Source organism: Kryptolebias marmoratus, linkage group LG23 (genome assembly GCF_001649575.2).
Source record: "Kryptolebias marmoratus isolate JLee-2015 linkage group LG23, ASM164957v2, whole genome shotgun sequence".
NCBI lineage: Eukaryota > Metazoa > Chordata > Actinopteri > Cyprinodontiformes > Rivulidae > Kryptolebias > Kryptolebias marmoratus.
In genome coordinates this window covers 3012870-3037537 of record NC_051452.1, presented here as the reverse complement: position 1 = coordinate 3037537, position 24668 = coordinate 3012870, and the positions used below count along the sequence as shown (strand labels likewise).

General features: G+C 45.2%; 3 protein-coding genes across 7 annotated transcripts in view; 1 reads left to right on the top strand and 2 right to left on the bottom strand.

Moving 5' to 3' along the window:
• LOC108244313 (FERM and PDZ domain-containing protein 4-like) overlaps nt 1–7545 on the bottom strand; it is a 59327-nt gene extending 51782 nt beyond the window's left edge. For 3 of the 4 annotated variants that reach the window (XM_017430410.3, XM_037973853.1, XM_017430411.3), the window contains exon 1: nt 6464–7545. In XM_017430410.3, the coding sequence (XP_017285899.1) occupies nt 6464–6705 (242 nt within the window). In that variant the 5' untranslated portion in view covers nt 6706–7545. The remainder of the gene's footprint in view (nt 1–6463) is intronic. The other variant, XM_017430415.3, reaches the window with a different exon arrangement.
• Nucleotides 7546–9360: 1815 nt separating this feature from the next.
• LOC108244317 (MSL complex subunit 3) lies at nt 9361–18409 on the bottom strand. Of its 2 annotated transcripts, XM_017430420.3 has the most exons (14): nt 18160–18409; nt 15942–16024; nt 15773–15868; nt 15592–15686; nt 15403–15500; nt 15126–15254; nt 14735–14892; nt 14245–14403; nt 13913–14160; nt 13737–13826; nt 13384–13493; nt 12550–12649; nt 12358–12442; nt 9361–10332 (listed from the first exon to the last, which is right to left on the bottom strand). In XM_017430420.3, exons 1-14 carry the CDS (start codon nt 18256–18258, stop codon nt 10233–10235), a joined length of 1650 nt encoding a protein of 549 aa, XP_017285909.1. In that variant the 5' UTR covers nt 18259–18409; the 3' UTR covers nt 9361–10232. The 2 variants fall into 2 exon arrangements, with proteins under 2 accessions (XP_017285909.1, XP_017285910.1); XM_017430421.3 differs by lacking the exons at nt 15942–16024; nt 18160–18409 and having other exon boundaries at nt 15594–15686; nt 15773–15826.
• A 3003-nt stretch (nt 18410–21412) lies between these two features.
• The window catches only part of LOC108244312 (rho GTPase-activating protein 6), a 70965-nt gene continuing 67709 nt past the window's right edge, over nt 21413–24668 (top strand). The window contains exon 1 of the mRNA XM_017430408.3: nt 21413–22073. Within this exon, the coding sequence (XP_017285897.1) occupies nt 21582–22073 (492 nt within the window). The 5' untranslated portion in view covers nt 21413–21581. The remainder of the gene's footprint in view (nt 22074–24668) is intronic.

Sequence of the window (24668 nt, the reverse complement as noted above, 5' to 3'; positions counted from 1 at the left end):
TACTCTTATCTTACTTTTAGGCTAGCCTTTTGGTACTCTTATCTTACTTTTAAGCTAGCCTTTTGGTACTCTTATCTTACTTTTAGGCTAGCCTTTTGGTACTCTTATCTTACTTTTAGGCTAGCCTTTTGGTACTCTTATCTTACTTTTAGGCTAGCCTTTTGGTACTCTTATCTTACTTTTAGGCTAGCCTTTTGCGAATTTTACCTTACTTTTAAGCTAGCCCTTTGCTACTTTTAGCAACAGGCCGCTGTTGTAGAGGAATATTGAACCACCGTATCTCAAGACTTCCGGTTAGGAGCTACGGGGTCGGCGGGAATACCAGCTACATCTCGTCTAGCTTGCAACAGAATTTGGCGAACCGATTCATTTTTTTGACACTGGTCACTGACGCAGAAACCAATCCATCAGAGAACATCAAACTGTGCGTTACGACGGTTGCAGCGACAGCAGGATGCTTTAACTTAGAAATGCAACGATTGTTATTTTACTTGTTCTTTTGGAGTATTATATTTGGCGAGGACATCCAACACAGGCAACGCTTGAATGCGAATAATAATTGGTTGTTTTACTTTTACTTCGGTCCCTGTGTGGTTAGATCTGTCAGTTTTGCTCTTCAAAATTAAGTTTAATCTCGGATTAAAGTTCAAAATCTAACTTGGGTATGGTATGTTTTCCAGTCTACATAGGATCATCACTGCCTGCTATCATAAAAGGTAAGTGATAATCATTAAATTGCCCGTGTGTGTCTTTTCTAAAAAACAAGCAGCTGTACACAGAGACTAACACCGCGCTCTAACCTCATTATGAGTAAATGTTGCCTAAATAGCGCGGTCGCTGCCACAGCTGCATTAAGTCATTAAAGGCTTGCGGCTTCACACATTAGCCCGTCCGACACTCACGAAAGATCTCTGTCCGTGATGACAGATTTGTGCCACAAATCCCCACTTAGCGCGACACGTGGTTCAATGTCTGGTCCACGGATCCAAACACTCAACATGCACACAGATGAGCAAACCTAAAGAACACACACTATGGGTAAAATGTGTGTGTGTGTGTGTGGTTTTCCCATTTGGATTATCGTCATCTGCTTCAATTAGCTTTTCGAATGAGTGACGGAAACCAAAGAAATACAGCAACGCAAACCAAAAAACCTCTTCTCCAAGTCAAACTAACATCTGTGCAACTTGCTGACAGATTTTGTGTTCAAAATAAAAAGAGAGGAAAGTATCAGACACAGCAGCGGACTCGGGTTTCTCTCGGCAGTCTGATTTGCAGCCATGCAGTGTAATTTTCTGCTCGCCGTCTGCGGACTACAGGACATTTACATGAATTTCCATCTGACCGGAGCGGGACGAGGAGGGGGGGGATAGAGAGAGAGAGGCTGAACACCTGCCAGAATACTAATCGGCCCAGAGAGCGACTTGGCCTCGAGACCTCTCCGGCCCGACCCGAGCAGTCCCGAGTGAAAACATCCTGTGGAGGTGGCGCGAGCCGATTTCATGACCGGAAAGGAAAAGGAAAAAGCTGACTCATATCACCCCCCCCCACAACGTCCCCGGTTTTGTTTGAGAATGGATGAATTCGATTTAAGCAGAGATGACAAAGGATCTTATTTCACTCACATTAAAACAGCAAAAAAAAAAAAGAATTGAATCATTTTAGAATTATATTAAAAACGGTTTCTAAGACAACAGAATCCAGTTGTCTTGTTTAATACAAGACAGAAATTTGTAAACTAAACGGAGAAAAATACATAAATTAAGGTACTTATAGAGGTAGAAAAGCCATCAAAGGAATAAGAGCAGTCAAATAATTAACAAGAACTCCCATGTTTAGCTTATATATCTTAAATAAATGAAAGATAAGAGAAGCAACTATCCATTTCCTAACTGTTTATAGGAGTTTGGATCATTAAGGCACCAGTCTCAGCAGAGTACCTCCTCCAGTAAGCCACCGCGACTTCCCCAAGCCAGCCGAGATGTATATTTGTATATAGCATATAAAAAAAAAGCAACTAAAGTTGGATTAAGTGCTTCACAAGCCAGGGAAATGAAAAGGCAAAACAACAAGAACAAAGAAAGACCAAAAAAAAAGCCAAGTAAAGCTTCGATAAAATACAGAAACATCTAAAACCAAACCAAACTTTGCCTCAATCAAACGCCGAGGAGTAAAGACGGGTCTTAGCACGGATTTAAAAGACTTCATAGTCTCAGGGGTCCGTATATGAGGAGGTAGACTAATCCAGTCTTCCGTTTACCTTCTAAAAGTCACCAGAGGTATCCAGAAGGTATTCCAACCAGACGGATGAACCACCTGAACGGGTTGGATCTGAAGCAGAGAAGCAGCGTTTCTAAAAAGGTGAACCCAATCCGGTGTGTTCTGGTCACTATTCTTGCTAAGGATAGGAATATTAATCTTTATACAATCCATCGGACTCTCCTTAAGATCAACAAATGTACTTCCTAACCTCCAGTTCCTTTAAGTTTGAGTTGATTCTGTTTAGGGACCTTCTCTTTGCCCAAATAAAGACCAACCGTTACTGAATCGTTTGTTTTTTTATTGTCTTGTTCCCCTACTTTCTCTAAAATACAGGACAGATTTGTGTCAATCCTTTTGAAATGCAACAAGGATGAAAAGCAGATTCACTCGAATTCTCTTCATCCGCAGCTGCTGAGTCAACATCCCAAAATATTTGCCGTATCTGTAGTTGGGGGGGAAACCAGGAACAGCAGGCGAAGAGATTGCGGGAGAATCAGGCCATCCCCTGCCTGACACAGCAGAGCCAAAGTCCAAAAATTTAATTTCATTTGTCTACTTTCTGGGCCAACGACCAGAGCCTTGGGGCTATAATCCTCGAACAATGATGCTGCGATCCGTCCTACGGTTCACTGGTGACAAGTACCTGCATTGCCTTCTGCGTACAAGAAGAAAAAGGACGGAAAAGCAGATTTTTTTTTTGTGTGTGGCTTTTCTGTCCAAGTAGCTGCAGTTTAAGAAATTTAATTTGCCAGATACATTACCAAAACTATAAAAGTCTTTAAAGTTTATGACGAGACGTCCTGTAAATACAAGAAAAGCAGAGATGGAGCTTTAAACTAAGATCGGCTCATGTTGAGAAATGGAGTCGTAGCTGTTTTGGTCAAACCTGGAAAATAACGAGCTCACGTTATCGGGGGAGGTCTGTGAGATTTGAAATGACAAACACTTAACGTTTGGATAGAAAACTCAAGTCGTCGAGCTGACAGTGTTTTAATTGTGTGAGGGGATGATTTATCACAAAACAACAAATAATTAAATTCTTTATTAAGCCAGCAATGGCTTGTGTTTCATGAAGCTCATTCAAAGTGATTATATTAGCCCTGTACGCTCATTCAGTTGCTAAATTTGTGCGCTAAATCACATTTTATTGGACGAGCCCCCCGCAGTGGAAGCACATTCCCAGCAGCAGCCGGCTGCGTAAAGCCCCTCAATCCATGATGTAATCTCCAAGTGTGCGCAGTAATTACAAGGTCCTGGGTTCCTCCTTGCTTGGAACCACCTCGGCTTTACGTAACGTGCCCCCCCCCCCCGACTCAGTAAGCCAGATTGCAATATGGCCGCTTCAACACGAGACATTCCATCCATCCATCCATCCATCCATCCATCCATCCATTCACTACGACGATGGAGTGGCAGTCAAGACATGAAAACAATCGAAAATCACCTTCTTAAAACGGCTGGATAAAATAATAAATTAAGTTTTTTTTGGACTAATGATTGGGGTGGTTCGCATGAACAATATGCAATATAATTTATATCAAATATCCATCAAGAAAAAGAAAACTGTGAAAACACACAACCTTATAAGTTAATGCAAACTGGTATGTTTAACAGCCTTTAGCACATTCCAAGTTGACGAAATGATTATTATTAAATTATTCTGGATTAGTTACATAATTCATAATGCAAGAATGCACCTAATTTTTAAACCACAACAAAACTGTAAAGCAACAAAAGAAGTAAATAACAGCTAATGAGGCTTAAAATACCAATATTGTTTTTATAAATAATCCAAGCAGGAAGCCAGTGATTGGCTCCTTCTAAAAGCTCAAAATAATGAGCGCTTAACTCGTCATGACCAATGCTATAAAAAATTTAAAAAGTGACTTTAGCTCAAAGAACAACCCAGATGAAGCAAAACAAGCAGAACTTACTGAAAAGCTGTTAAGATTCTCAGTTCATTTTCGTCATCATCATCATCATCACACGGCTCCATCTGGGTTTTTTTATTTTTTTTGTGACGCCCTCAACCAAAAAGGCTCAGAACGTCAGAGGAAAAAGAAAAAACTGAGTTTAACTCTTCTGTTAACAAAGGGAAAAAAAATCACTTAACCCTGAATTATAAAAGAAAGAAAGAAAGAAAAAATCCCAAACTCAGTTTTCTGTGTGTGTGTCCATGTGCTTCTGTGCATGTCTCAGTGTGTTCCTTCCTCTTCTTTTCTCATTCCTAGTTCGGTGCCAAATGTTCCAGCTTAGCAACGCCGCGCAGCACCGCCGGTGATGGATTTAGCCGGGGGCATCTGGGCCAGCGGGGATAAACTCCATTCACACACAAAAAAAACACGCATGAAACACGCAGAACAATGCTGGGAGGACATCCCCCACCCCCCCCAACGGAGCTTCATCAGTGAAGATGACACGATGTGAGCCACACGCAGTACGTCTACACACACACACACAAAACCTTCGCCCGCCTTCCACTCGAAGCGGCTTCGCTGAGCACGGAAATCCACGCTTCTCTCCAGAATAACCAAAAAGGGAGAACATGTAACGCTCAACCATTTTAAGTTTCTTTTTTAAAAACCATATGACTTCCTGTTTGATCAGCCTGGAAGTGCAGCACACAAAAAAAAACCCTCCAAAATATGGATGGAATAGACTTTTACTTAAACGTTTGTATTTTGGGTATGAGATGTGGTTTTTTCATGTATAATCGGTAACTGAATGTAGTCTATAAGATGATATTCCAGTTTCCAGGACGCCGCCTCCATTTGCAACCCTTCGAGATGCCACCTGGTGCTGAAGCTGGGCCAAAACTATCTATAGCAACATCTACAGGGAAGCAACGACTGATTTGACCCCTGTAAATAGCAGATAATGTCCACTTTGAGCTTTTTATTTCTATCTAGTTACATTTCCTTTTTGTCGATTGTGTCAAATTTCTCGATCGGGGCTGATGGGAGGTTCGATGTTCTGCCTGAGGACCTGAAAACGATCACCATTACTGATCCATGACTATCCTCCGTGTATCTAATACCATATATACCATTTTATGAGAAGTATATCGAGTCCTAACTGAGATGTCTTCTGAATTAGTTCACTGCAAATGTTTCTCCCCTGCAGAAGTGAGTGATACAGAAGGATCTGATTGGTTTAATTCTCACACAGTGAGCGCTGGGGATAGGCATCAGTTCCCCCGCGACCCCGCAGGGACCGCATCTCATTGGTGACTCGCACGAAACGCGAGGCGACGAAATATAACGTCCACCGCCTCGTTCTGGGCCAAATTACGGTCATCGCTCCTCGTTCCGTTTGTTGGAAGTGATGCAACACACGGCTAACTCCCCCAGGTGTCACTGAGCTTTGTTGCTTCGATACAAAAAGGAACTTCGTCACATCCTCCGCTGTCAGTCCCGACAGACCAGTGACTACCTCGGCTACCGGCAGACCTGGGCTGAAATCCCTGCTGCAAACATTAAAGAATGTGCCAAAAAAAAACAAACACGGAAAGGTCTCAGTTTAGCTCCGATTACCTAAGCCAAACAATTATACAAATGTTATCCACTATCTTAGATTTCACGCACAATAGCCCAAGTATGTGTGCCCCAAAAAACCAAAAGAAATGAGGAAAAACTGGGGAAAGGGAACTTAAATCCTACAAAGAAAGAATTATTTAGTAACAAGTCATGAATGGTATTTAACACATAATAAAAACCCATGTTCATGTTGGACTGATCAAATGTAAATACACTAATCTGACTATAAGAGTCATGATCATTTTTAAAAAAAAAAGAAAGATAAGACACTGATTTATACCATTTCCTGTCCGGCTCTGGGTCCAAGCAGGAAGCTGTGATTTATGGCTTCTATCGGCTTGTTTTGTCCCGTTCTCTCAGTCCTACTGGGAGTCTGACTTCACAGAATCACTCCTGATTAAAATCGGATGAAACAGATAACGGTCGTCGCTGCGAGCCCAGACCCGAAGCCTCGGAGGATTTGTGTGAACGTGGCGGGCGAGCGATCTTTCAATCTCTGCTCCCCCCTTTTCTTGTTTCGCCCACTGACGTTGGTTTTTATCAAAATGTAAGCTGAAAGCTTTCCTCCTGGATAAAATATACTGATACAACTTAAACTCCTTAATTTCATTTGTTGGTTATTTTACCTGGTCAGGGATCAACGTTCCAGTAGAGGGTCTACTTACTTGTCAAGAAAAGACGTCTCTCGCCATTCAACTTTCCAGGTCCATGCCTCAGGCAAGAACTTCTTTGGACTCGGCTCGTCGAGAGGTCTGGGGCCACTGGGAGCCGACACGGGGGTCAGGGTCGGGTCAGAGCTGACCGATGTGAGGTCGGTGCTCAGGTCGAGCGACGTCCAGGACGAGCCGGAGGAGACGGAGGAGCTGGTGTCCACCCACTCCTCGCGCCAGCCATGTCTGAGGTCCATGGTGGAAACAGGAAGGACGAGACAGAGGAAGGGAATGAAGACAAGCGTGAGTTTAGGATAATGGAGGGTTTAAAAGAAAAGAAATGAGCTCATCAGAGGGTGGTCCAATTGTAAGAAAACTCACAAAAAGAGCGATTTAAGAAATGGATGCTGATGTGGACGTAAAAAACAAAAGAGACTAGAGGAGCGAGACAAGTGGAAACACACATACGTGATGCATTCAGGTGAAAGGTGCGGACAGCAGCACTTACAGGAGGCGATAGCTCACATCTCATTACCCTCCACTTTCGCCCGACAGAAACCGAATTACGCGGTAAGCTGATAGTGACACCACGGGATGGGGAAATCGATTCGAGGCGCACGGCGCGGCCCGGACCCGTGGCTTCTGCGGCTACTCGAGAGGAAGGTGCTGTCTCGGGTTGCACTGATGTGCAGTTCATTACGGGGGGAGCCGGATCCAGTCGGAATGAAATTAGGGTTCACCGCTGAAAACCCATTAGGATCCCTTGATTGGGGGGGCGCAGCTGGTCGGTTTTCCCCCACAGGTGCGGTCGCAGACAGTAAAAGGCAGAGCTGGGAAATAATTAAGTCTGCGGAAAATACAAGATGCTTAGCGGTGAAGGGAAGGGAAGACCGTAAACGTGGAACACTTCAGACTTAAACTGCGTCCCAATAAAAGAGCTGCTTCAGGTAGCTACCAGAATCAAAAAGATAGCTTAGAGCACACGTGTCAAACTCAAGGACTGCGGGCCACATCCGGCCCTCTGTAACATTTCAACCGGCCCTCTAATCTGGGACAGATCGAGGCTCTGGTTCTTATTTTGCTTAATCCCTGAGGGGACCTTAACCCTAGCCCAGGGCCAAAAGGCCCTAACCCCTTAAAAAAAACTGAGCCTAATTAGTGAAGTTTTCTCTGACAGTGACTTAGAAGCCAACAATATATAGTTTTATTTTCTGTATGATCAGGTTTTTGTCTGTTTTAATGTTAAAAACTTCATTTAAAAGCTGAGTGAGGCGTAAGAAATGACAGCTAATGATGAGCTTTTTGAAGTTTGATCTATTTGTCTGTGTTCATTAAAGTCTGTTTGCTTTAAATTCTGTATAATCTGTAACTGGGAAAAGGTCATTGATATTTCTATATGAATGAGTTGACATAATACATCTAAAACCAATTAATTTATGTAATTTTTAATAAATACGGATCGTGATTGGCCCTTGGCTGGGACCAAATTTTTCATTTTGGCCCCCTTGGTTTGACACCTCTAGTTTACAGCAATGATTCCCAAAATTGGAGTCTCTCAGCACCAAGTAGGAGTCCTTAGATAATCTCACCATATTTGTTCCAAAGACTTGAATACAAGTCCATAAATTGATTAAAAAATAGCATAATGAATGTTAAGCCTGTTTGTGTTGTCATCATATCCTTATTTAATAGAGTCATTAACACTTCTGGATGTTTAAAGAGCCAACAGATGGGGTCACACACCTCTGTCACTAATATTTTATGAGTTGGAAGCTGAAAAGTCTGGGAACCGCCACTTTAGAGCTTTTGAAGTGGAGGTTTTGTGGAAAGGTTGTTTCCAGAATTCAGTTAAATGGAGTTCGAAGGTAGTCCGAGAAGGGTCTTTTAATTTGGCGTTACATGATTATTTACATAGAACTTTGGGGTCATTTCCAGGCAGGTTTATAAAACGGCGTCTGCGTGAATCACCAAGTTTCAGATCGGATCCAGTTTGGTCCTGGCCCTTCGCAGATTAGCCTTTAGCCAATTCAGTCCCAACGAAACCCAATTTTCCCCAAACTGACATTGTTTAAGGATCATTTTACAATCTTTATCTCACTGGAACAACACAGAATTGGTACTTCAGACACAAAAAACCGTGCTGAAATTTGCCGTGGATGTCGTGCATACATTGAACGTCTCAGTATTTATTTTGTCACCGTGTTGTCGCGAAGCGTCTCCAATTCGCTCTCGTTTTAGTCCCAAGGACCCGGGGAAAGTCCATTCGGTTTTGGTCTCCGATTCTTAAATTTGGTTTTCACGTGTCACCATTTCCTTTCCCGCACTTTATCTCGCCCGACTCACGGAAATTTAGGAAGCGTCTCACCGGCTGAGACTCTCAGAGAAAACAAATTCTGCATTTCAGAGTGTCTGCAACAAAAAAACAGCGATAGCGTTTTTGCACAGCCAGCTTATTTTTGTGCACAAAGCTTGTAAAACCGTATTCGAGGCTGCGGACATTATTTTCTCGTCCACGTCCACCCACCTGGACGCAGCAACGCGCCACAGTGGCAGTTTAACATTTATAAAAGACAGGAATGTAAATAGACATGTTTCATTTTAATTCAGCCCAACACAGAGATGCTTATTTAGAATAAAGTGTTTGCAGAAACTCGTTTATATTCAGCCGTTTTGTTGATTAGATCAAAGTTTTGAACTTTGATTGAAGACTTTATTACACTTCTGGTGGCGTTTATCATCAGTTTTACCTAAATTATACCAGTTAATGTGAAACCAACCCATCTTTTCCTGAAAGAACGGTGGAGCCGGTTCTCTTCGTTTGGATCCATTTGCGTCCTCACACACGGCAAACAAGAACAAATTCAACTTCAAGACGTTTTAGGGTTTATGCTTGCGTCAAGAAACTGACCATGTTTAGAAAAAGCAACTTTTTTTTTTTTTATTTTGAAACCACAAACAGGGACAGAACGGGAACAACGCCGACGCAGAGGAGCGTGGAACAGAGCATGAGGTGCTGTTAGCAAAAAAAAACCCAAAAACAAATAAATTATAGACTGACGGATGTGTATATTTTACATTTTCACAGAAGAATCATATCAGGTTGTTCCATCCAAAGCTGAAAAGTCCGAACACGTATTCCTTGGAATTTATTGTCCCATATAAAATAATGCAAACCGGACGTTTTGATGCACAAACTGCACAAAATGTTTGCCTCGGAATCAAACGAGTTCAGGCAGGTTGAACTCATCAGGAGAAAGGAACGAGAGGGTCGCACATTCAGGAAGAAAACATGCACGACGGGGGGGTCAGAAAGTCACTGAGAGGGCAAACAGGCACACATGTCCTCCAGAGGAGCTAAAACTACTTCATTAGGCAGGAAAAAAAAGCAGCACAGGGACTTCTACTGTGTCCTTTGTTTCACAAAGAGAGAAGATTTCAAAACCTGCAGCCCTGAAGGAAAACAAGTCAGAGCGGCCTGGTCTTAAAACGCAGAGAAAAAGGGAAAAATGCAGCTAGAATACGGGTTAGTAGAAGCCATACTCCTCCTGAATTTACTGGGGAGAAGAAGAAGAAGAAGAAGAAGAAGGGAAAAAAAGCACTCTGCATGTGTTGGGAATGGGACTCGGAAGCGAGAAGCAGTTCAGCCTCACATGCAGGATTGATGCCGACTGTAGAAGAAGAGAAGCAAGAAAACTGAGCCTGAACTCGAAGGGAAAAGGTGGCTTTTAATCTGCCGACAGCCTCGAGTGACGACATGAGATGGGAAAGAGAGCGTGCGTCTCCTTCAGTAAACCGGCCGCGGCTGTTTCATGCTGTAGTGGGCTTCGGACGCCGACACGTACGCCGACTCGGGGAAAAAGTCTTCGTGAAACTCGGCCAGAAACCTGAGAGGGGAAAGAAGGGGGGTCAGGAGAGAAGAAGGAAGAAAAAAAAAGGGTTTAAGAAACGGACAACTTACAAACAGAAACAACGTTATTGGTGTCAGTCCAAACACACTGGGCCTGAAATCGTCCATCATGTCCCCCCTCCCTGCATCTGAACGGAGAGAGAATCTGTCTTCTTCTTGTGTTTAGTGTTTGTGTAAACTTCACGTGCACGCTCCACGCCACACAGACGCCTCGCACAGGAGCCGCATCGTTTTGGTTGTTTTCTGCATTTCCGCGTTAATGGAAACATTTTGAAGAAACGGCGCCATGTTTTCAAGAGAAATCCTATTGTTTTTGACTGACAGGCCACTACAACCCCCCACCCCCCCTTCAGATATATGGCTAATTAAACAGTTAAACCAGTTTCTATCAACAAGATTTAAAAAACAATGAAATTAAAACGCTGTCTAATTTTAAAAAAGCACAAGTTTGGAGGGTTTTATTTCGTTTCCTGGGCAGAATCCCACCCTGCAGACTGACAGAGCCAACAGAAGTTTAGACGTTTTGAATATTTAGGACTAATTAAGGTACGTTTCCACCTTCCAGTACGCTGTATTGGGAGCCCAGGATGTCTAATAAGACGTTCCTTTAACCTCGTCGGCCCTGACAGATGAAGAAACAAACGGCGAACGAGGCGGTTTTCTGAGGGGGACGAAGCCTTAAAGACAAAGCCTCTACCCCCTTTCGATTTATCCCTCTCTGTATCGGACAGGACACGAGAGTTACTGACCACCAGACAGGCGGAGGAAAAGTGACCCCCTCTCCTCCTCCTCCTATCTAATCAGTAGCGAGGCAAACTAATCCAGAATCTTCTTAGTATCCGGAACTCGGCCAAATCCTCTAAATCTTGCCATCTCATCTTAGCTCCACCAGCCTTCCTGATCTCAACACAAACAAACTGTCGCCACCAGAGGAGAGCTCGCGGGCGCCGAAGGCGAAGGAGGGCGAGCGACTCCGTCAGCGAGCACCGGAACGCTGCGGTGGCGTTTGAAGCATTTGCGTTAGGAAAAAGCAGCGGTATAAATCTGCGTAACATGTAGATCGACACACTTAATCACAGTCATTCTCGCAGGGAGGCGTGTGTGTGTGTGTGGGAGGGAAGCGAGAGAGAGAGAGAGATCAACGGCGGCCAAATCCCTGAATGCGCTGCACGTCAAGTCTCTGCGACATCAATCAGTTTCTGCCCGCTAGGCACAATCTGCCCGCAGGCTGATTACAGACGGGGGGGGGGGGTTAAAAACACAAAGTCTTTCCCAGAAGACTCCGGTGTTTTAAAGTTTGTGGCCGCATTGCCGTCCTGCTGAGCCTCCAACACAACGAGAATATTAATTAGAGCCCTAAAACAAAAACCATACTGAACACATCAATCCTGTTTGAGCAAAACAGATTAAAGTTGAGCTGAACGACAAACAAACAAACAAAAACATCAGCAGTTTGGTGCCACTGAAGTGATTTAAAAAGGGCTTTCCGCCCCTCTGACCTCGTCATTGATGATGCTGAAGTAAAATGCTGACGCTTCAGTTTTTTTGTTTTTTGTTCGCAGACCTGCATCTGTTGCAACCAAGAGAAATATTAATAGTATTTTCAGTTCCTGCATTTCTAAACCTTTCCCAGCTCATCCTACAGTGATTTTTTATTTTTATTATGTTCAGCTGCTGCTCTACACCGCCCCCCGCTGGCGGGACGAGGCACCGCTCGTGTTTGATTAGAGAACCAAAGAACCTAAATCCCTGAAGATCGCCAGGGAGGATTTAAAGATTAGACTCGGGCGCTTGTGTAACGCCCCCTCATTCTCCCTCCCTCCATCTCCCCCGGCCGTCGCCTCGGCGTTTACTCGCTCGTCTCTTCTGTCTCGTTTCGACGCGCCGTGCCGAAGAATCTTCTGTCCTCGTGAAACGGAGACTTCCTCGGTCCTGGTTGTTGTATTGAATGTCCTCCTGATCTCCCTCTCCCTCACCGGGACGGACCCGCTCCCGTTATTACCTGAGAAAGAGTTCCAGGTGTTTGATCAGGGCTCGGAGGTTCCTCTCGGGGAGCTGCATTTTCCCCAGGATCTCAGGAAGCTTCACTGAAAAGCAGAAGGGAGGGAGTTTGTTAAGTGCGTTATGTCTGACGGGGGGAGGAAACGAGACCTCGGGGGGGGGGGGGCACTGGAAGGACAAAAACCGAACCAACCGAAGAGCCGCAGCAGGTGCTGGGAGCCATACAGGTACGAAGGCGGAGGAGGCTGGTCTTTCTGAGGGTAGTTGTCAGGCGTTAGCTTCCAGCTCAGGACCTGGTCCAAACAACAACAAACATGGGAGTTGTGGCGGTTGAATGGGGTTGACCACAATTAAGGCCCGGTCCCAATCCTCGCGCTCCCACCCTCATGCCTTCGGCTAAGCCTGCATCCAGTTTTGATTTTTTTTTTAAATCATCTTTATTGACAAAGAAAGGGTTTTGAATTAAACAGCAGAAATATGGCGGCGGTGACAGAGCGAGCTGCGTCTTTTAAATTAAATTACTGAAATAATTCTTGTTTCGCTCTGATGTACAGGTGTGAATACGACCAACAAGTCAGAACAAAACTCATCTGAACAGCCGAATGTCTGGAAAACAAAAATACCTAAACTGTACTTGTAAAATCGTACCGGCGCCTTCTTAAAATACCAAAACAGCGACCGGTCGGCCATGTTGGATGTCACAGTTAACAAACTAAAAAAACCTAACTGCCGTTCTGCCTTTTGAGAGCGGGCGATAACCACACAGACTTCGTGCTAGACCAGGGATGAGCATTCCTGGTCCTCAGGGCCTCCATCCTGCAGGTTCTACTTGCTCCTCTGCTCCAACACACCTGATCTGAATCAATGGGTGATTAACAGGCTTCTGCAGGACATGAAGAGGTGATTTAACCTCTGAATCAGGTGTTGGAGCAGAGAAACAAGGAAAACCTGCAGGATGGAGGCCCTGAGGACCAGGACTGGAGACCCCTGTGCTAGACGCTAATATCCCAGCTAACAGCATCGTCACCTCATTGAGCTCGTTGTTCCGCCGGCTCTCCAGGCCGTAGAAAGGCCCGCTCCTCTCCTTGCTCGGCGTTAGCGGGAGCGGCGAAGACGAGCCGCTGTGCACCGGGGTTTCTGCGAGCAAAGGGAAGGAGGCGAGCTGGATATTAAACGACACATTTGCTTAAAAAAAATAACTTAGAGGCAACTTCTCTGAGGGAAACTGTGTAAAGAGAAGAAAGTCCAACAGCACCATCTGCTGACCTAAAACAGCTACTACAAGCTGACACACAGATTTATATGATTCACCTACTGCCTAAAAACAAAGAACATAACTTGAACATCTTGTATTAAGTGTTAAATTAAGTGGAAACGTACTTCTGTCGAGGTTGAGGAAGAACTTGGGCTGCGTCGAAGTGTCGACCAGACGGCGTTTGAGCTGCGGCGACGCCGTGGCGCTCCCTCCACCTGTCAATGCATTTTATTTGGACGGTTAAAAGTCTCACCGTGAAGCGGATGGCAGAGCAGCTAAAAGAACGCCACGAAAACCCAACTCTGATGGCCACCGCTGCTGCCTTCGGCGGGCCGCTCGCCTCCCGATGTGTTCCTGGTGGAGCGGCGGAGGGACTGCGACTGGAACGAGATGCAGTCCATGTCCGGGTGGCGCCGGCGCTTCGGAGTCGGGGCCGGAGCGGCGCTGGGCGTGGTGGCGGAGGTGTCGCTCAGGGCCGGCTGGCTGTCCGTGGACTGAGGGGTGGGGGGGTTGTGGCCCGGCGGGCTCGGGCTGCGTTCCCGTTGGGCGCTTTAAAGACAAAAAGGACGGGGGGCGGGATTAATAACTGCGGCGAGAGCAACGAAGCCCGCGCGTTTAACGCGACGCGCTTACTTGCTGGAGGAAGGCGAGCCGTCGGTCGTGGCGAGGAAGAGTCTGGACGAGCTGACCTTTTTGAACTGAGCTTGCTCGCAGGGATAGAGGAGGATCATGGGTAAGGTGAAGTCAAATGTGATCCTCAGGCCGTCCACCATTTCCTTACAGAGCTCCTCGCTTCAAAGCAAAACAAACTTTAGAAACAGCAGGACACGCAGCACTGCGGCATGAAAACGGAGAAGAAAACTAAACAGTTTTTTTTTTTTAAATTAAGCTTCAGTAACAATTAGACCCATTTCTTCTGCTCAGCATCATTGCTCTATAAAACACACTCCCTACACAGATCAGCTCTCTTCAAATGATTGTGTTTAAATCATTCTGAACCAGGTGAGAATCTGTCGGACTGATCAGATTTAGTGTTCACATGCGGAACATGTTTGGGATAAAGTTACAACATATCGCGCCGCCCTGATGTCAAAACGAGCTCGCCGCCGCTGCGAAGACTCACCTCTTCTCTGGAGGGATCGGCTGCGGACTGGTGCTCTGCGCAGCGCTCTGCTGCCGCCTGTAGCGGTCGTTGGCCATGAAGGCTTTGTTTATGGCGAAGTGTTTGACGTAGGACTCGAGGATGTGCACCACGTTGGTCTGACAGGGGACCACGACGAGCTGGAGGAGGCCGGAAACAAATATTACTCATTAGTTATTGAATGTTTGCCATAACAGCAACAACAAACATTTAAAAAAAAATAAGCAGGAGTTCTTCATACATGTCCCCTGAAAACTTAAACTGGACCAACAGTGTCCTTTAAAACAGGATCCATATTTGAGAGAATACAAAACAAAAATGAAAACTGATTGAAAGTCATTGATCTGGAGGAGCCCAATTCGCTGCTGAGCACCTTCTTCCTCTTGTTGATGTAAAAGCAGTCGTCCTCCAGTTTCTTCTTCAGGACATCAGGGATGTTGATGTCGACGTGAACGATCTTCTCTTCACACTCTCGCTTCACGTTCATGTCTGGCTCAACCCTCTGAAACGAAAAATGACCAAATATCTGACCAGTACTTTCTACTGAGTCACGTTTCTTTCAAAATAAACGTCTTTTCACAGAGCAATTAACTTGCAAGTGACACATAAATCAATGCTTTGGGCCGCGGCGGCGAGGAAATCCACCTCACCATTTTGTCGATGTCCTCTGAGAATGTGCTGTCGCCGCTGTTTGAAGATTCGGGGTCAGAGTCGTCCCCGTCGCTGCTCTCTGAAGTCGAAATCAAACCTAAAGCATCGGGCGAGAACACAAAGGCGCCAGACTTGACGTGACTGCGGCGGGAGGCGGGGGGAGACAAGGACACGGACGGGGTTCTCACACGCGTCATCGCTGTCGTCCTCCTTGGGGAGAGTCTTCAGAGAAGATTTAGTATCGGACTGACGACGGCGCCTCTTCGTCCATCCTTTTCTCTTCCTGCCACCAAGAAAAGAAGAAGAAAAAAAAACAATAACTTTCACAAGTCAGAACTTTCTTCAGGAGCAAAAACGAGCCCGACTTACATGCGACCCAGCGCTTTGCGAGCCAGTTTACGTTGCAATTTACGGTTTTCCTCCGTGTCCCTTAGGACATGATCCTCCGCCGCCCAGCGATCCCAGCTGCACAGACAAACACGTCAGGAAACCGTGAACTGATTCCAACACAAGCTGACCAACCGGACGCTGTTATTACCTCCTGCTCCAGCCGTTGAAGTGAATCAGGTACTTTGGGACTCGCCTTCCATGTTCGTCTGTACCTATCAAGACATCAAGGACCTGCGGCGGGAAGACGACAGTGAGGTGACTGTGATTACCACTGCACACCCGTGTATTTGTGTGTCTCTGTCTCGGGCCGTGGTGTCCAATCCAGGTCCAGGAGGGGCGATATCCTGCATGTTTTAGTTGTTTCTCTGCTGTGACACACCTAAAATGAGTGACTGAGCGATTAAGAAGAGCTAAAACAGGCGGGATAGGGGCCCTCCAGGACCAGGACTGGACACCACTGGTCAGAGAGGTCAGAGGTTAAAGTTAGAAGTCGGGGTCAGGTGTGAGCAGTTAAGATTTGAAAGGACAGGATTCATTAACAATACTCGACATGGGTAGAAAATGGACCGAGGAGGGGGGACTTGGAGACCTGCGGCAGGTGGCATCTTTTTGTACCCATGAAGGACTGAGGGTGCGTTCGCAGCAGCCATGTTTGGTCCGCTTTAATCGAACTCTAAGATGTTTGCCTAGAAAGTCCGGTTCGTTTGGGGAGGTGTGAACGAGCAATCCAACTCTGGTCCGCCTACAAACCTCGGTCTCGGTTGGAGTGAACTCTGGCGCGGTTCGAATGCGTAGACCGCTCCAAAAGCAGGAAGTGGACTACAACACAAGGCCTTCTGGGTAAATACGACCAAAACAAACGAGTGTTTCCACCACCAGCGGGAGGAACGGCTCGTGGTCAGACGTGGAGACAAAACAGGAATCCTAAAACTGCTCAAATTTGACGCCACCCCAGTTTTGTTCACGTTCCCAGAAGAAGGAAGCTGCGCTCAGCGTCGTTTCCATCAGTAGTTCTTGGTGCGGCGCCACCACAGGCGAGGAGGGGGAAAGGGTTTGACTCGATTGACTCGATGCTGCGTGAACCAGCTAAAAATGGAATAAATGCTGGTCTCAAATCGAACCGAGTCAAAGCGCAAACATACAAATGACCTCAGAGCCTGTCGACTACAATCAGCTCATTAAGAGGCAACTCATCACCATTCCAGAGGCGATTTGGGCAGATTTGCAAAGCAATACGAGCTAATTATCTAATTATCTAACTGTTTAACATCGTTTTATTGTTTGGAATTGAGTTTTTAATTCATTTTGTGTGTTTAGCCTTGTTATTTATTTATTATTTTTGTTCAGCACTTTGTTTCAGCTGTGTTAAAGTGCTATATAAATAAAGTTGATGATGATGGTGAATTAAACCGTATAGAAATAAACCTGTATGTGGGTACGAATGTGGCATACATAGTGACAAACAAAGGTTTTACACACACAACACTGTGCCTTGCTGTATTTTTGTCAGAGATTATGAAGCTAATCTCTGAAGACTGAAGCTACAGTAGCACTTCTTATTTTGCTTCAGATAACTAAACGATGCTAACTATCATGCACTGATTATTTAATTTAAAAGAAAAACGGGCTGACAAACAGGGTATTACATCCTACATTGTAATGTGGGGGGTTAAAGTAATGAAAATGTGAGCTGAAACAGATTTGCAAACATTTTCATGACGGTTAATCGAAGCTGCTAGCTAACAAACGTTAGCAGCAGCTAAGTTTAAAGGTTCCTTTAGCGTCTTTAGGGCGCTAGTTTGTTAGCAAAATATTTTCAGGAAACAGTGTATACAAAAACACTGCGCTCATGCTCAAATGCAGTTTGGTTTTCCAAAACAAAATGTTGTATTTCGCGTTGAAAACCCCAAAGTAGCGTTGTGAGGGAGCTAGCAACGCTAGCATTGTTAGTGGGTTTTGTTTATCAGCTCACGTTAAAACGCCCGACAGCTAATTACGCTAAAAATGTATCTGACGTTTATTCAAACGAACTTTTTATGCTATGGATGTGGTATTAGGGGGGGATTATCATAACACAGCTTATAAAGTAACACACACCCTTACAGCATTGAAATATGTTTTTTTTGTTTTTAAATCACGTCCTTCAGCCACAAACATGTAACCGGAAACCATCGGTAAGGAGGCACAAACAGACAGCTAGCTTCGTGTTATAACAGCTAAACCCTTATTATTTGTCTGGCCTAATTAGCCTTCGTGTGACATCTCCGGCTCAACAGTGAAAACAACCCGCTTTTCTGGTTAAAAATACGCCTTTGCGTGCATTTAACACGCCGAAGAGCCACGTTTAGGTCGGCTAAAGACGTTACCTTAGCGTCATACAAGACTTTAGCCTTGGTGGGGTCTGGTTCGAAGCACAGGACTCGTTCTCCTTTGTGAAACTGATATTTAATTCCCCGCGAATTCATTTGTTCATGGCGACGTGTGGAAGAAGAGGCATCGATTGGAACCTTAAAGACTCCTTAACCCTTTCCTTTCCTGAGAGTAAGAGAGGGAGGGAGGGTCTCCCGAGAAAAGCATGGAAAGATGGCGCTGTTTACAGGGACCGAAGCGAGTGCTGGTGCTTTCAAAGACTGCTCGAAAATTTTCGTTTCGTACACTACGATAATCCGACTGACTTTCTACAGAGGGCTTATTGGTTGCGCATACTTATTATTTCGAAAGGAGGTTTCAAGTAAACAATTATCTAATCATAACCCTCATAGTTTTACTCTAAAAACAACCGCAACTTTAAAGCGTATAACGCATTTGTTATGACCGCGAAGGCAGCAGAAATCGTGCAATGTGATTGGTAGAGGCCTTTCCCTTTTCTTTTTTTATGTTTTCTGTTTTGTTTTTGTTTTTTTAAAGAACATCTTTGTTTACATAAACAGAGAAAAACAAAGAAACAAAACAGTATAATATAAATTATGCCAGGGGTGTAGCTTCAACAGTCAATACATTGGTATGAAAAAAACAAAAAGAATAGAGAGCAGATATTATAAATATTAGATAAATATTTAGAGATCTACAACATTCATATGTATTTACAGCTTTTTTGTTCGTACTCTTGGAAATAGTGGCTAAATAGAGTTCGACTTCCTTAACCAAAACTATAAACAGAGGTGAAAATGATGAAAATTTACATTATGAATATGAAATTTGCCAAATATTATAATTAGATTGATTGCCAGTCTTTTGTCTGCATTAACATTCTTACCATGAAAGCCAAAAATAATATGCTCATACCTCAGGGAACAATTAGAATCAATATAACAATTTATAAAGTTATTACACTCTTTCCAAAATGTTCTTGTGATACAACAATTCCAAATTGCAAGTAGAAGAAAAACACACTGACGCTTTACAAATAGTGCAATATCTAAACCTCGCCACTAGATGGCAGTATTAGTACAACGAGTCGAAAACATTAGTTCAAAACATTTTTTATTAGTTTTCCATATCTAATTATAATATAGTATTTGAGCATACTGTGTCACACTATAAATTACCATATGAGTTGAAATGTATGCACAAACTGCATGCATTTCTCCATTTTCAATCCTTTGACTTCAGTGACACATCAATTTGTCTTCACAAACCCCCCTGTGCGAAATGTAATTAAAAGGGGAAGCCATGTGTGTTCGTTTACAGATCAATCACAAAGAAATTGTAAGTAACCCCAACTGAATCCAGTCTGAAACCCAACCGTGCTGCATATGCAAATTAAAACCTGAGAGTCAACCGTGGCTCAGAGGCGAAAAACATCTTGTTTTGGTATTTGCGACTCTGGGAAAAAAACCTTTTCCTGCAGGCGAAATACAGTGAGAGAATTCACGATGGCTCAACAATCTAATCTTCCTCTATTGGAACAATATGCCCACTCTTGAGTAAATAGTTCAGCATGGGGTACTATAAGGAGAATGTTAAGTCCTCAGTCAGACATGGATGCGTTCGTACGTTTATCGTCTAAGTTTTGCTCTCGTCTTGCTGTGGGAAGGTGAAGGCAGACTGATAATGTTTCTGCGCATGTCTATATGTGTGTATGTGTCCAAAATGTCCCACGAATCGCTGGACTTATCTTAACAAAACTTGCAGAAAGTAGGAATGGATGCGCATCTACGTCCGAGTAACCTGATTCAAGATGGCTGCCGCAACTAAGTCAATTCGAGACATAGCCACGTAAAATTTGGCGAGGTAGTAGCCAAGACTGATCCCTGAAACATATTCTGAGCGCTAATAAAACCTGAAAAAACTTTGTTTAAAGATTTTCCACTCTCGGTTGTAATTCAGACAGTTTTCCAGATATCTCATGAACCACCGGATGGATTTTAACGAAACTAATCAACACAAGCAAAGGCAAAAAAAATGGCTTCAACTCAGCCAACTTTACAGATGTTCCGCTAAAATTTGACGTGGTTGTAGCCGAGTCGTCCGTAAAGCGTAATCTGAGCGTGACACCCTGCGATGGACATCACATGAGGTTATTTTTAGTCTGAAACTCCGGCATGGAATTAATTCCTAACGGTTCTGAGTAAGAGAACAAGTCCGATATTGTCTTCCAACCAAAGGGCCTCAAATAAAAACAGATTCTGTATCAGTGGTGTATTGTTTAGATCCAGGCTTTAATCCATTTAGTGTCTTCAGTTCTCAGATATTGTATCATGTTTGTTTTTTTTCCTAAAAAGGCTTGAAGAATAACACGATCTCCAGCAGAAAAATAAAAAAACACAAAGCAGAATCCAGAAGGTTTCAGGCGAAGCTGCTCTGCTATTGTTCACCAAATATGGAGAGCGGGAATTTAACTGGTCCACTTGTTGGCCTGTCGATTTATTTCTAACCCTGGTTTACCTCCGGATGCATCAGAATATCGTGACTTTCCTCTTCGCGTACAGCGTGCACGTCTACATCACTTCATTGTGTTGTCTCCTTATACCCCCCCCCCCACACACACACACAACCCTCGTACTGTTTTTAGACGGGTCAGATCTATCTCGGCCGTTATCAGCGCCGCTTCGTGAGCTCGGCTCCTGCTTCTCGCGTCTGTTTTCTCCCACACTTTCAGTCAGCCGGCTTGATAACCCACGGGAAACCGACGAACTCCACTTCTGCGTCCACATCTGTGTCAACTAACGCCTGGCGCTCGCGCTCAGGTGCCTTAAGACGAGCAGGAGCCATTAATCCCGAGGCTCGCTTAGTGTCTGGCTAATAATAGCCCACAGCAGGCTCCGCTGATAGGCCTATTATTTCCAGACAGACAGATGGATTAATGGCAGAGGAGGATTAATACCTCTATTTCCATCCAGGCCAAATCGTGTCTGTCCCGTCTGATTATTGTAATTAGGAAACTTTGCACAAGTTGTAGGAATCTATGGTATTTCAGGGGATTTTCTGGTTGGGTTTTAATGGATGTTCTGGACTCGAAAAGTAAAAAAGGTTGGTACGAACTGCCCAAAGTCAAAGGAAAATAAAGTCTAAACTGCTGCCGTCTGAACTCCACCCCCTCATCACTCGCTCACTCGCTCCCTCGCTCCCTCACTCCCTCGCTGGTCTTCCCGCTCCTACTCCGGCATGGATCAATGCGCAGATGTTCAGCGGACAGGGAGGACGGGGCTCGAGCTGTCTCCAGCTTCCCTGCTCACCGTGGACTTACGCCTCCTTTTTGATGGGGCGCCTCTTAACTTCGTCCTTCTTTTTCCTGTTTTTTTTTTTTTGTTTTCCTTTTTGTCGAGCTGATCTAAATTAGGGAGGCATGTCGGCGGCGCAGGGGCTCCTGAACAGCGTCTTCTCCTGCTCATCTCCCGCGTCCAAAGCCATCGCCAAGCGGAGGCTACGCCAGACCCGCAGCTTGGACCCCGCCATCATACGACACTGCGGCACCAGGGCTGACGGGGCGGGCGGCGTGCACTTGCCAACCGACGCAAGTGCGCCCCCGGAGCAAGTCGGCGCCAGACCTCCTCTGCGCGCCAAGATCCCGACCCTGAAAGAAGCCATCGCGCCCTCGGCGTCCTCGCCTTCCATCCCGTCCGACGTCTCGCCGTCGTCCAACTTCCAGTTCGACTTTGACCTCGTGAAGCGCCCCAAAAGAAACACGGCCGGGGATCTGCCGTTCCTGGTGAGGGGACCCGGGGCGGCGGCGGGGACGTCGCCCGGGAGCGCCGGCGCCCTCTTCTCCCCGCGGCGGTGGCTCCAGAAGAAAACGCAGCAGACCTGCCCTCACGCCTACACCGTGTGGAAATCAGAGGTAAACCGCCTCGCCGCGGCGCCGCGAGGAACGAAGGCAGCTTTTCCTCGCCGCTCGTTTAGATTGAGAGAGAGTTAGAAGGAAATCTTCCCGGAGCTTTTCAGGATTAAATAATTCCAAGGTAAGGTGCAGGTAGCTTTCACCCCGCCCCCTCCCGCCGCTGCCATCGTTGGCTTGGCTGAGCTTTTGTCTTCAAGAAATAAAAGACGTCAAACTGAGTGTGAATGAGGAGCAGGCGGGTATGAAACCCGAGCCAAAACATGCTTGGTTGACTTGTTCAGAGCGGCGGCGGCGGCGGGCGCCTCCTGGGCTGCATACTTGGCACGAGTCCACATGCGCTGGTGGAACGGTACGATAGGTTTCCCGCCTCGTTCCTGTCGGTTTTTGTTGTTTCTGTGCCGAGCGTTACGGGGTGTCGCGGGGTGTCGCTGGGCGTACGTGACGCCGGACACACGGCTGCGGAGTCAGTTCTCACGACCCGGAGAGGCCAAAGGGTCGACTCCACAAGTCGTCCAACTGACATCCAATTAGAAAAAAAATAAATAAACAAAACAAACCCGCAGCTTCGTTCGGTTTTCTTGCTTTTTTTTCCCCCTTAAACAAACACAAACACACTTTCCCCTCCACTTTTACAACAAAGCTCTCCCCACGCAGCGTTTCCCACAGCTGGAGCTTCATTTTCCATGCCCCCCCCCCCACCCCCTTCCCATGATAAGGCCCATCGAGGCTCGCCTGAGGCCATCGGCGCAGAGTCATTAGTGCGAGCTGGCCTGTGAAGTTATTGCACCTCAGAGGGTTGGTTAAAGACGTGTCGTTGGTGCGCCGGGATGGAAAAGGATCAACAAGGACAAGTCAGCTGAGGAGCTACCAGATAACCAATGAGCTGAGGCCGTCTGAGGGGTTTGGTTTGGGTTTTTCCCGATATAGTCCATTTAAATCAGTTTATTTAAGAGAAGCCCCCCCTTCCTCCACCTGTTAACGGCAGGAAAGGACTTTGCCATGAAGTGGTCAAGCTGTCACTTTTAATTTAGTCTCTGAGAGCTTTGAGCTCTGTTATTGGAAAGAAGTCAAGATAATTACAACTTTTTGCCTTTCGTATTGGTTAAACCCCCTAACCAATACCTTTCAGCTTTTGTAATGTGTGTTTCTATGTTTAATATCTAATAGATGACTCAGGCAGCTTTAATTAGTCAGTCATAGAGAATCCTTTCAGTTATAACCATTTCATGTTTGCCTTATTTTGTTTTCTTAATCCTAGAACTCTTTAACAACACCCTGAGTCCTTACAACACACCTTATGTCACCATCATCATTTCGGCGGTATTCACACCTGACAGTCCGATAGACTCGGTTCGATTGGGGACGAAAATGGAAACATTTGTTCCATTTTCACCCAGCACTGAGTTAATGGAGCCAAACCCTTTGAGCGACCTGTTCCCCCTCCTCGCCTGTGGGGGCGCTGTAAAAGAAAAAGCTCTGAAGAAGACACAGAGCGCAACTTCCTTCTTCTGGAAAAGTAAGCAAAAATGGAGTGATGTCAGATTTTAGGATTTCTGTTTTCGTCTGACAACGAGCTGTTTCTCCTGCTGGTGGTAGAAACGCTCGTTTGTTTTGGTCGTGTTTACCCAGAAGGCCTTGTGTTGTAGTCCAGTTCCTGCTTTTGGAGCGGTCTCCGGTCCGCTTGCGTTCACATATGTATTCGAACCGCGCCAAACGAACCCGAGTTCAATTAAAGCGGACCAAACATGGCTGCTGTGAACGCACCATTGTTGGGAGGGTCTTAGGTGTCTGCATACTCTCTATAATGCAAGAAACATTGAGAAAGTGTCCATTCCATGGTTTAAATATTTAATATTTTAATACATCAGTAAAAAAACCAACTGTCTTGGTGAAAACAGCTCTAACCTCTCCCCCACTGAGAGTCTTGTATTTTCTGCTCTAAAGCTCTCCAAATGTTGTCCCTGGACATAAAAAACAAAAAAAAGATTCAATTTCACGACTGCTTCTTGATCCTTTTCCCCAAGTCTCGTTTCAGCAGCTGTGTCCGGCAGAAATTCTTACAGTTTTATTGTTTGAAACAAACTGAATCAAAGCAACCCCAAACATTTATTCCAATCGAGATCCTTGCTGTAAATCCTCCAAGTGGATTCGATAAACTCGGGGAGCGTTTTGAGTTGCCTTTTTAAGGGAGGGAGGCGAGAGACGAAAGACGGAAGGGAAACAGACGCGACGTGAAGGCAAAAAAACAACGTGGCGACGATCGCTTAATATTTATTTTCTCCAGATCGTTGATGTCGAAAGATCAATGAGGCAGAAGTCGTCAGAAAGAACCACTTTGGGTTATTCCATCGCAGGGATCAGCGACACAAGAAATATATGAAGTCTTTATTGAGACATCGACAAGCTGGAATTCTTAAGATTGAGATGTGAGGGATACGCGTTTCACACCTCGCTTCGATACAGACATGAGAATGCATAAAGGCTTGGCGAGGAAAAAAACAAAAAGTGCTCCGCTAATTGAATCCTGGTTGTTTATAGAGCGCTGGAATGTTGACGCTGGACTTCTATTTTTAGGCGTGCAGCACTTACCCTAAA